The 12,413-nt window shown below is 37.5% G+C and overlaps 1 protein-coding gene across 2 annotated transcripts in view; it reads right to left on the bottom strand.

Annotated features, from left to right (window-relative positions):
* Positions 1-3,466: 3,466 nt before the first annotated feature.
* prmt3 (protein arginine methyltransferase 3) overlaps positions 3,467-12,413 on the bottom strand; it is a 69,756-nt gene continuing 60,809 nt past the window's right edge. For both annotated transcript variants that reach the window (XM_048185432.1, XM_048185431.1), the window contains exon 16: positions 3,467-3,830. In XM_048185432.1, the coding sequence (XP_048041389.1) occupies positions 3,721-3,830 (110 nt within the window). In that variant the 3' untranslated portion in view covers positions 3,467-3,720. The remainder of the gene's footprint in view (positions 3,831-12,413) is intronic.

Here is a 12,413-nt window from a genome sequence, read left to right as displayed (position 1 = left end):
CTTCGCTCTGGGTTTAATTGCTTTGTCAACAGAGAATAATTGTAATTGATTTCTGCTTCTCTTTCTGTGTCACCTTTATACGTTTTCTTTAAAACAGGGTAAAGAAAAACAAAGTGCGTCTTGGAAATAGCCAACAGGAATAGCCTATGTGGTCTTTCAGTGCACTATATTTCAATTTCTCAGGCAGTTTAGTCCAGTTTCAAATTGGGAATTGGTTTGTGTTAAATAACTTTTTGCTGTTGATATTTTCCCAGACTCGTTTCGCTTTTGTTTCTGCCATAAAATGACAGCGAACGAAATGGGTCTGATAAGGAATAAATAATGTTGAAACTAAGAAGTTCTCTGCACTTTCTTTCAGTCTATAATTAATTACATGAGATAAGATTATGCATCAGCCGATAGTCATTTGTCTTATTGGTTGCTATGTTGTTAAAACAACACAAACGCGTGCCCGCGTAGGCTATAGAATATAAAAGGGCCTTAAACGAAATCAAGTAGCCTAAGTGCTTAAAGTCCCAACTTGGGACTTACTCCCAACAACGATGATCAGTTTCTGTTTTTGCATTGAACTTCTTCTTTTTAATGCAACGCAAGCGTGTTTCATATTAGCATGAAGGGGTTTATTTGTCAGACCTGGGACAGTCTTGCACACCTACTCGCTGCGGCGTGCACGCGCACGTAAAGTGGGCAAGACCACAAGCGTGGATTTTGGAACATAGCCATCAGCCCATGGAAGTGAAATGGTAGTGCCGTAATAATAAATCATAGCGACCTGTCGTAAAATTGTCCGTGACTACTCTTAAAAACTGCATTTTTTGGTTGCAGAGCCCTACAGCCTTGCTCGCTCCAAAATGAATACAAGTCATGCCAAACATGTAGATTAGCGGAGAGGCAGTCATTTTGTTATATTACCAGTCTTTTCCACACAAAAGCGGTTTATTCAACCTACTGAGGCATTTGCTCCATTGACTGCCATTCAAACAGAACAAGCTTTTGTTTTTCTTCCGACCTCTGACTTATGCTGCCTTCTCATGCTATCGGAATGATCGTAAATTCGAGTTTCCTGGTTAGGAAATTGGACATGAACGCCCTCCCAAGTCGTATTTACTAATAGGAAACTGGGAGATAATTGTGACACCTGAGTTTCCGAGCAAAGTGTGGAATGTTGGACACTTCATGCACTCAACTCTCGCAGCTTTAGTTAAGTAGCGGAAGGGCAGAAGGTATCAGACTCCGTTGTTAAATGACAAAATAACCTTATACAATTCACGCACTACATGGATGAGTACATGGAACTCTTGTCTTTTTCATTAAAATGGTGCATATTTACATTTACATATGAATAACCAGTTGAAGTATGTTTTATACATAGAGAATAGCATGTATTTGACCAAAATTTCTAGAATCACCAGCAAGCTGACAAGATAGCGCGGTGAATGTTTATATGGCTGTCAAAGAAATGGACGCTAAATATAATTTTTGCTTTCCCCAAGAATTCCCCAATAAATAGGCAATAAACCTGATGACCTTCATGATTCCTATTTTTTTCCGACAACAAAGCGCTTGAATGTGACGAGCTCATAATCATGTCTTCAGAAGTGGGAAGTATGACATTTCCCAGAGAACACACGTACGTCTCCAAGATGTCCTTTTAAAGAGCTTGTCATCTGGAAAACATCTGTTGTGTACAAACATCTGATAAACATCTTTTAAAAAGCAGTGTTACATTCTAAACATCTTCAAGACATCTTCTAAATGTCTATATAACATCTGATAGGAAACGTCTTAGAGATGTATAGCAGGTGAGCAAACACTCTATAAGACATCTTCTACTTGAAAACACGCACATCAAATAGACGTCTCTGCGATATGTGTGCTATCAAAGTCCCTTTAAGTCATTTCACTCGGCGGCCATCTTTGAAAATCCTCTCGGGCATGCAAGTGCAGCTCCTATCTCTTTGAATGGGGAAACATCAAATTCTCCAAAGCTGTTTGCCAAGCTTTTGATTAAATGTCATATTTGAAATCACCAATGAAATCTGTTCTGACAATAACGGTCTCATAAATTTTGTTTCTAAATGCTCCAATCATGACAAAAGAATATTTTTTTTTTCTTTCAGGCTGGCTCAAGCTAATGCGCATGCGCAGTCCTAAGCGCAAGTCTGACTGCTGACAGCTTCTGCTGCAGTGACGCGATGACTTTACTAATTGACCCTTTGCAAAGACCCGCCCCCCTTAGTTACTGTTGCTTTGTCCGACAAGCCTCGGCACAGACCGTAACATCACTATGAAAAATACATCGTGGAGCAAAGAGGATACTGACAACACGTCGACAGACAAGACAAACCAGGTTACTTATGATATTAAACAAAGTCCCAGCTTTCAAACTGTGTAGTTTTTTAAGAAATTCAAACAATAAAAACCATTTTGTGGCTCTTTAAAGTGTTGTGAACATGGTCGTGACAGATTGCTGTAGCGCCTCAGCTCAAGAGGCTCGTAAACCGATCATCTCTTCCTACTGGTTCATTTATAGCATCAAATAAACACGAATGAACATGAGAAGGAATGCTGTTTCAAACGCGGAAAGATACACAATTTTTAAAGTTTAACTCCACCAAGGTTAATCTAACTCCTGACTGCTGTGTTGGACAAAATGGCAGATTTGGCGTTCTGATTGGTTAGATCACTTGTCATTCAAACTCCCTGCTAAGGGTAAATTGGCAAATGACTCTTATCTAGAAGGTGGGACTTATTCCGCCATATTGCACTTTCTCTCATTTAAAAGAATAGGAGTGACGCATCTTGTGTTATTCGTGTTATCAAGGTTCCTATAGCATGTGAAGGAAGCATTAAGCTCCCCCTAGGGAAAAGGCTCTGTAAATACAAGGCTCCCTGAAAACTTGATTCTGATTGGTCAATTGTGGCATTCAGAGGTGAGATATATGACAGTCATCAATGGCAATGCTGTATAACTGTTTGCTTGAATGGCTGCCAATCTCCCACAGTTTTGGCTTGCTTCACCTGTCTGCTATTGCTACATGAATGCTAGGTTTTTCAGTTGTTAGATACGTACAAATGACACCACTGCACAATGCGTCAATGAAATAATTGGCCTTTCCATCAATATTGTGTTTTAACTGAGGTAAAAAGGACTCCTGGAACTTAGGTGTAAAGCCGCACACACACTTAACGATTGTAAGGCCGATTATGAATGTAAATTGATACTTATGACTGATCGCGCTCAAACACGTCCAGTCAGAGCCAGTTGCATTCAGTCTGCGATTACAGTCGGTGTTCAAATTCCATGTGTAAGTATTTAAATCGGCTCCAGTCGCAGGAAATAATCACTTGTATGTTGAGCACAGTCTTAGAATGTTTTAGCTAGTCGTTAATTGTGTGCCCGGCTTAACTTTATGGTAAACACAGAACCTTCCGTATAAAGGGACGTAAAAAATGACCACTTATATTCCATAGTAGCTTATACTTGTTTATTCACGTTTGTTTATTCACTCATTACTTAAACAGGAAATGCTTTTCTTCCATTGCTTTATATCAAAAGCCCATGTTGATGACTCAATATATGGTCCTATTATTTGTCACGGAGAAAAGAACTTGGGAAAAATGACAACTCAAGTTATATATCGAACCCATGAATGAGTGAAGTTATTAAACAATGGATTGCCCAAGGTATGTGTTTTCCCCCCCAGTAAAACAATCTCTTCACTGGAGGCTGTAGTTTTGCTTCCGGCCAGCGATGTCAAGTGTGATCAGCAGCGCTCTGGGGTCCTTCCTGTTCTTATGCACCGTGATTTGACCTGGAAGTTCTTCTCCTGCACAGGGAAAAATAGAGAGAGTGGGAAAAACAGGATTTGACAAGAATGAATCTTCATGGTGACATGCCTTCACACCAGTTTGAAATAAGATATTTGAGCTTTTCTGGCATGCGTTCACATGCAAGAGTAAATGTTCACTTTTTATTACCATAGCTCAGCCACAAATTATGCTTTTCTGTCAAAACGCAGTGCTGTGTAATGCCAAAAGTGGAAATACCTACTGCCTCTCATTGAAGACAATTGCAACTAGCTGAGAAGAGAAAGAGGTGATTAAAAGAATTTGAGAGAGAATCAGGAAGATGACATGCCGTTTGGCTCCAGATGGCGGAGAAAGCTGCTGCTCGCTACAGTACGACTACAGTAAGAATACAGGCGGCACACTTTATCGGGAAGGCCTGAAGACAATGACGATGATTACACCAGATAATCACTTTGATTAACTTCACGTTTCACTGCCAGGCGTAAATGAATGTTTACCCATTTGGCAAACAAGCCCTCCACTCCCCGCCATTTTTTTTTCTTTGCTGCAGGTTACATGAGATAAAAAATATGCTGACTGCAGCATTTTGACACGAGAAGATGGGAAGAATTCAGATGTGACCGTCACAGTGCGGTGCAACTGTCATACTGGTTTTGTTGCACGTTTTACTGTCAAATGATCCCCGTAGAAGAGCCTTAAAAATTCTTTTTTTTTTCCCAAAAAAAAAAAAAAAAAAGTTATTCTTGGCTGTAAGCAAACAAAACTGCACTCATACAAGAATGTGTCAGGAACTGTTTGTTCACAAGCAAAAAGCACAAATAAAAAGCTGAAGCATAATTTTTTTATAAAACAATTGATCTTCTTACTAGAAATTTAATTAAAATCAACTGTGCAGTGAAAGACTTGACAGATCACATACTGCCTACCAAAAGTAAAAAGCACACACAGTGAGTTCTCCCTTGACCAGTATGAGCACAAATGATAGAAAGATCTATTAAACTTCAGTGCCCTGCAGAAAATGGCTTTGAGCAGAAGTGTGATCAAACTAGTGTGTGTCTATGCTTCATAACAAATACTATCCCAGTTACTACCAATGGGCTTTGATACACAGAGGTCTGTCGAGAGAACCAAGAGACACAGAGAGTGAAATTACTTGACCTTGCAATTCCTGGTAAATCGGTTTTCGGATGTAGTTACTGCAAGATTTTATTTTGAGACTACAGAGATGAGAAAAAGATTGGCAACGTATGAAAAAGAAGCTGTTGGCGCACGTTAATTAAATGAAGGAGACAAGGCAGTCGTCATACATCACAGTGCCATTTGCATTAAACATGCCAATGCAACCAAGGGCGACGGAGGCTGAAACGAGAAATGGACAACGAGACAACGTAAAACATCTTGATGCATTTCTTGAAGAAATGTGACTGCTAATCAACAAGCTGGTGTGAATATAATACAGAACGAGCATCATAGTCTAAGCAAACATTAATTTAAAGCGGAACTCAGTAAGATTTGCGAAGCTCCCCCTACAGGTTTCTTCAGTGAATCACACTGTCGTAAATACTCCAAGCGCAGCTCTGGACTACAACGACTAACGCTCACCAGCGCAGCAGTTTTGCAAATACAGTACAAGAAATCTTGACGGAGGTGGGTAATTTTCGAAATTGTCTTATAAAGTCATAGAATGACTTCGTCATACTCATATTCTAGGCAGAATGTGAGTCTGATACTGCTCCATTGCACTTGAATTATGGGGCGTATTTGTTAAAAATTAATGCGCTGTCGATTTCTTTTATTACAGACGTGATAGCGGAATCTAAACATCTTACTTCTCCAGCTGCAGTCATCGTTGGTGAAAACCAATTCAACCCAAGCGCTCTTTGATGACGTGGGTGGTTATGTACCCGCAGATAGCCTGTCCATCATCGATTAAAGCCCGCCCTGGCAATTTGATTGGCTCGGCCTTCTGGGAGCCGAGCATAATTACTCCACAATGGATCGAGTCCAGACCGAACTTCCGGTCCAAAAAATGTTGTGGGCGGGGTTCGGGCTGGCACCCAGGCTAATAAAGTCATAATATATACATTGTTTTTGAATTACCGTAAAGCATTTTGTCACTCTCGCGTGAATGTGAACATGAGGCGAGATTCACCCAAAAATAATAATAATAAAAAATATTGTTTGTGCACTCTCATGTCATTTCAATCCTGTATGACTTCCTTTTGTGCAAAACAAATTTTGAAGCACTGTTTTGTCTATGTAATGACATTAAAGTCATTGGGGTCCAAAACAACACTGGACTTTAAAAAACAAACAAAAAGACAACATTTAAAAAAAATATATCTGTGAAATGAAAGAAAGACGTACACTTTTGGAACTGATTTGGAGTAAATAGTCATGCAGAGACCAATATTTTTTTATGGCCGATTTTTTTTTTTTCTAAAACCGGTTTCAGATTTTTGTTGTTTATTTGCTCTACAACAGGAAAACTGTCCTTAAACAAAAAATATATGCATGTAGCCATTTGAAATTAGAGGCAACCACTGCATTTTAATCACGATCCAAACACAGATGCTACAGACATGTAGCATGAGCAGTTGTTATTCACATATAAACATTGATCAATGAATATAAACAGAAGCTCAACTGTACTTGCTTGACCCACAAGAACAAACCTTTTTGGTTCTTGTGGAAGCTGAAACGTACCGCGTAACACGAAAATGAACCTTAATGGTTCCCACGGAAGCTCAAATGTGCCACGTAACACGAGAATGAACCTCACTGGTTCTTGCGGAAGCTCAAATGTGTTGCTTGACACCAAAACAAACCTCACTGGTTCTTGTGGAAGCTCAAACATGCTGTGTAAAAAGAATGAACCTCATTAGTTCTTGTGGAAGCTCAAATATGCTGTGTAGCACACTAGAATGAACCTCATTGGTTCTTGGAGAAGCTCAAACATGCTGCGTAACAAGAATGAACCTCATTGGTTCTTGCGGAAGCTCAAATGCGCTGCATAACACGTGAATGAACCTCATTGGCACATCAAGAAAGCATGCTTGAGCTTCTGTTTACCATATCTAACGTGTGTGTTTATGAATGTTCATATGTGAATAAAAGCCTAAATTCAATCTGTTCATCATATAAAGTGATCGTGTCTCTTCAGAAATTTGGACTAAACCGCTCAATTCTTATGGATTAGTTTTACGACCTCTTTATTAACTTTTTGAAGCATCAAAGTGGACTGTCGATGGAGGGACAGAAATCTCTCAGATTTCATTAAAAATATCTTTATTTGTGTTGTTCGACGATGAAGTCTTTCGGGTGTGGAACGACATTAGGGTGAGTAATTATTGACAGTATTTTCATTTTTGGGTGAATTATCCCTAAGGACAGATTATTTCTACAGCATGAACTTATAATGAAATACAGTGTATCTAACGTTCAATCATTATCACAGTTTTCAGGAAAAAGTCTTCCCAAATACTGCAACACTAGATACAAAAGCTGCATTATAAAACTTCTCTTTTCTTGCACACACGCTGTGCAGCGCATAACCTCATAAATCTGGAGCCCCTGTAAAGGAGATGCATAAAACAGGCCTTCGGAATCACCAGCTCACCACAGTGCCACCGTCTATCAAATAATCGCACCTCCTCCTAAAGGAACCTTGCTTTGACACCTCAAGGACCTTTTCACACTGCAAATGGGCTGCACTTCCTGTGAGTTTGAAGTACTACGCAAAGCACTGCATGGTTGATTCAATAAGCAGCCTTGTTCTTAAAGTCTATTACCAATATATCGGCTTCAGAACAGCTTGTCTGGAGAGCAGACGTGACGTACAATGCACCCTCAAAATGACCCAAGACCACTCAACACAGGGTGACCTCTTTTATTTAAGCTCAAAGGTTGGTTACGCTTGACAAATTAAGCCCTTTAAGGAAACGTTCTCATCTTTTCCTTTTAATGATCAACAAAACCAACTAAATCATGACAAATGAAGGCTGCTTTAATTGATGTTGCACCAGCTGAGGGCGTTTCGGAGGGCGTTTTGCATTTCCGTTGAATACTCTACCTCCCCTCTCATCACACCTCTGAAAAGTAATTACTAAACTAACACAAACAGGATAAGAATCCAAGGCAACCTGAGAATGAGCTGACAGGGATGCATTTTTCTTTTAACAATTATTTTTCCCTCCATTTCTTTCATGCTAATGACAGCTCTGTGATATACTACACAAAACACATTACTGTTATTGTTTAGAAAAGAAATCCAATTTAAATTCACAAGTTACAAATTATGCATTAAGGTAAGTGTGAAGAATGTCAAATATAATTTCTAACATTATTTCTAAACATTCCTTTTTTTTGTGGTACAGCAGCTATCAACAAGAAAGTACTGTGGTATCATGGTAGTTATATGGTAGATGATAATAAATAATACACTGGTACACTACCGTTGTGGGGTCAGTAAGATTTTTGAAAAATGTTTTTAAAAGAGGTATCTTATTCTTACCAAGGCTGCATTTATTTGATCAAAAATAGAGTAAAAACTGTAATTATTATGAAATATTATTACAATTTAAAAAACATCTTTTTGATTATATTTAAAAATGTGATTTATTCCTTTGATACCAAAGCTGAAATTATCAGCATCATTACTCCAGTCTTCAGTGTCACATGATCCTTCAGAAATCATTCTGATATGCTGATTTGCACTGCTTGAAAATTTGTTTTTATTTATGTATATTTATTTCATGATTCTTTGATAAAAGAATAATGTAAATGTAATTTTTCACTTTTTTTCTGTAATTAATCGTGATTAAAAACACTTAAAGTTTTTTATATATTATATAAGGTAATCATTTCAGAGTTAATCTTCAAATTAATGTAGAACAACAATTTTAAATACTTGTTTAATGCCATCTTTTTATGAATTTGCCAGCATCACTGATACTAATACAGCTACTGATGTCTCTATGAAAATAATTTTTCCACCAATTAAAAAAATTAATTATAGCCATTCAAAATTATAGTGTAATTGAAAGCTATTATAATTTTTTTTTTCATTTATTAGGCTTCAAAAATTAATTTTTAATTTAAGTGAACTTAAATTGAATAGTTTAAAAGCATTTGGATGATTAAGAGCATGCTCATATAATGTAACGCTAGCCAAAGGATGACAGAAAAAATGGATGCTGCGTTAATTGCGTTAAATATTTTTAACGCGTTACACTGGAAAAAATTATCACGTGTTAACGCTGAGAGCACTAATATATAATGTCATTTAGCATTTTTACATGGTACTTCAAATTATACTATAGTATTACGATAGTACATGCCCAAAAAAACACATAAAACACTCAAACATGTTTCTCTTATTCTAATTTTCCCCATGTTTTCATTCAAATGCGTTTGCACATATGGTCCGCTAGGTGAGTGGGCATGCAAGTAAAAGATAAACTATACCTAATCAAGTTTAGTCACTATAAATCAGCAGTGTGAGGGACACTGCTTATAGATTAAGCATTTTTGGAGCTACAGCAAAATGGTCAAATATGGCATAAAATATACTCAGACCAATGTGCCTTCTGATTATAATCTGACGCTGACATCAGCAATGCAGAAGTACCGTTAGCAGGCCTTCAACTGGACAGCACTCTTATCATTGAACGGCTCCTGCAGGGACTGTTTGTGGTAATGCCTGTGGACAGCTACAGTTAGGCCACAGTCATTTATAATGGTGAGCTGTATCAGAGAAACTGGCTAAAGCACCTTCATTCATCTGCGCATCAGATGACATTTCTCCGATTCCCATTATGATAAGACACACTTCATCTGTTAGCACGGCCGTGACACTGTCTCGCCATCTCCGGACATACGGAGCCTTGATCTAGGTGTAGATGCTGCATTGCTTTTACACCTAAACATGAGGCAATATTCCTTTTAAGACATTTAGGTTCTGATTCACTTCCCTCTTCCATTTTTTATAGCTTTCCTCCCATTATTTACTTCTTAATAGAGAGTAGATTATGCATGCAATTCTGAAATTGCTAATTTAAAAGAAATAATAAAAAGATACATAAATACTAAAATAAAATGACAAGGAAAGGTAATCATAAATAAATCACTTTCAGGCCGAGATCAATGATGCTTTTATGGTGCTTTCACATTTTAGTCTTCTTTATAATGACCAAATCACTTTATAAAAGCAAAAAAGTGAAAAACAGCCAGAATGTCTTTGCATTCACACTGTTCCTAGTTGTAAAAGTAGTCTCAGATCTAATTTTGGTCCATTTTAGTGATTAGTGCTCAGTCCACTTTCCATTCACAATTCATTATATATATATATATATATATATATATATATATATATATATATATATATATATATATATACACACAGTTAGGTTAGTTTTTTATATATAAAAAACAAACAACCGTTGAAAATGGGGCAGAGGGATTAAACTCTAAAAGTGCTGTACTTCTTAGTTGGTAAAACATTTGTGTTGAAACAGCCAATAATACAATGTGACATTCTGTACTTCTGCCTCATATTAATCTTTTAAAGGTGCCCTAGAACTTTTTTTAAAAAGATGTAATATAAGTCTAAGGTGTCCCCTGAATGTGTCTGTGAAGTTTCAGCTCAAAATACCCCATAGATTTTTTTTTATTCATTTTTTTAACTGCCTATTTTGGGGCATCATTATAAATGAAGCGATTCAGGGCTACTGGCCCTTTAATTGTTCGTGCTCTCCGCCCACAGAGCTCGCGCTTGCCTTAAACAACATAAAAAAAGTTCAAACAGCTAATATAACCCTCAAAATGGATCTTTACAAAGTGTTCGTCATGCAGCATGTCTAATCGCGTAAGTACAGTGTTTATTTGAACGTTTACATTTGGTTATGAATGAGTTTGATAGTGCTCCGTGGCTAACGGCTAACATTACACACTGTTGGAGAGTTTTATAAAGAATGAAGTTGTGTTTATGAATTATACAGACTGCAAGTGTTTAAAAATGAAAATAGCGACGGCTCTTGTCTCCGTGAATACAGTAATAAATGATGGTAACTTTAACCACATTTAACAGTACATTAGCAACATGCTAACGAAACATTTAGAAAGACAATTTACAAATATCACTAAAAATATCATGTTATCATGAATCATGTCAGTTATTATTGCTCCATCTGCCATTTTTCGCTGTTATTGCTTGCTTACCTAGTCTGATGATTCGGCTGTGCTGCTCCAGACGTTAATGCCTGCCCTTGTCTAATGCCTTTCATAATGTTGGGAACATGGGCTGGCATATGCAAATATTTGGGGCGTACACCCCGACTGTTACATAACAGTCGTTATTATGTTGAGATTCGCCTGTTCTTCGGAGGTCTTTTAAACAAATGAGATTTATATAAGAAGGAGGAAACAATGGAGTTTGAGACTCACTGTATGTCTTTTTCATGTACTGAACTCTTGTTATTTAACTATGCCAAGGTAAATTAAATTTTTGAATCAAGGGCACCTTTAATCATATTTGTAGATGTCTTGACAACACAGCTAAAAGAGAAATTTTTGTCTTTACTGTTCCAATACGTATACAGGGCACTATATATATATATATATATATATGATTTTCGGTTATTTTGTTTTGCTAATTTATTTTTGCTCGAATAAATAGTTTTTAATGATTTAATTATTTTAATTTAATTTTCCAATGTTTAAGCTTTAATTATTGCTAGCAAATTTATTACAAAATTATTGCTAGCAAATTTATTACTACTTGTGTTTATTACAATCTGTTTATATATTGCTTAAATTTGCTGAATCATGTCAAGCATATATATATATATATATATATATATATATATATATATATATATATATATATATATATATATATATATATACACATATGAGCCAAAACATTATGACCTCCTGCCTAATATGTTGTTGGTCCTCCGCATACTGCCAAAACAGCACCGACCCACCAAGGCATGGACTCTATAAGACCCCTAAATGTGTCCTGTGGTATCTGACACCAAGACGTTAACAGCAGACCCTTCAAGTCCTGTAGGTTGCGAGATGGAGCCGCCATGGATCAAACTTGTTGGTACAGCACACCCCATAGATGCTCAATTGGATTGAGATCTGGGGAACTTAGAGGCCAGGACAATGCCTTGTACTCTTCATCATGTTCCTCAAACCATTCCTGAACAATGTGTGCAGTGTGGCAGGGTGTTTTATCCTGCTGAAAGAGGCCACTTCCACCATGGAACACCACTGTCATGAAGGGATGTACCTGGTCTGCAACAATGTAAGTAATAGCTATGTAGCACATGTCAAATTTACGTCCACATGAACGGCCGGACACAGGGTTTTCCAGCAGAACATCGCCCAGATCATCACATTCCCTCCACTGGCTTGTCATTGTCCCACATCCTGGTGCCATCACTTCCTCAGGTAAACCACGCACACGTACACGGCCATCCACTTGATTTAAAAGAAAATGGGACTAATCGGATTTCTTCAACTGCTCCAAGGTCCAGTTCTGATGCTCGTGTGCCCATTGTAGGCACTTTTGACGGTGGACAGGGGTCATCATA

The sequence above is a fragment of the Megalobrama amblycephala genome, linkage group LG3 (assembly GCF_018812025.1).
Source record: "Megalobrama amblycephala isolate DHTTF-2021 linkage group LG3, ASM1881202v1, whole genome shotgun sequence".
Classification (NCBI taxonomy): domain Eukaryota; kingdom Metazoa; phylum Chordata; class Actinopteri; order Cypriniformes; family Xenocyprididae; genus Megalobrama; species Megalobrama amblycephala.
The sequence above is the reverse complement of the archived record's forward strand: the minus strand, read 5'-3'. Positions and strand labels throughout refer to the sequence as shown.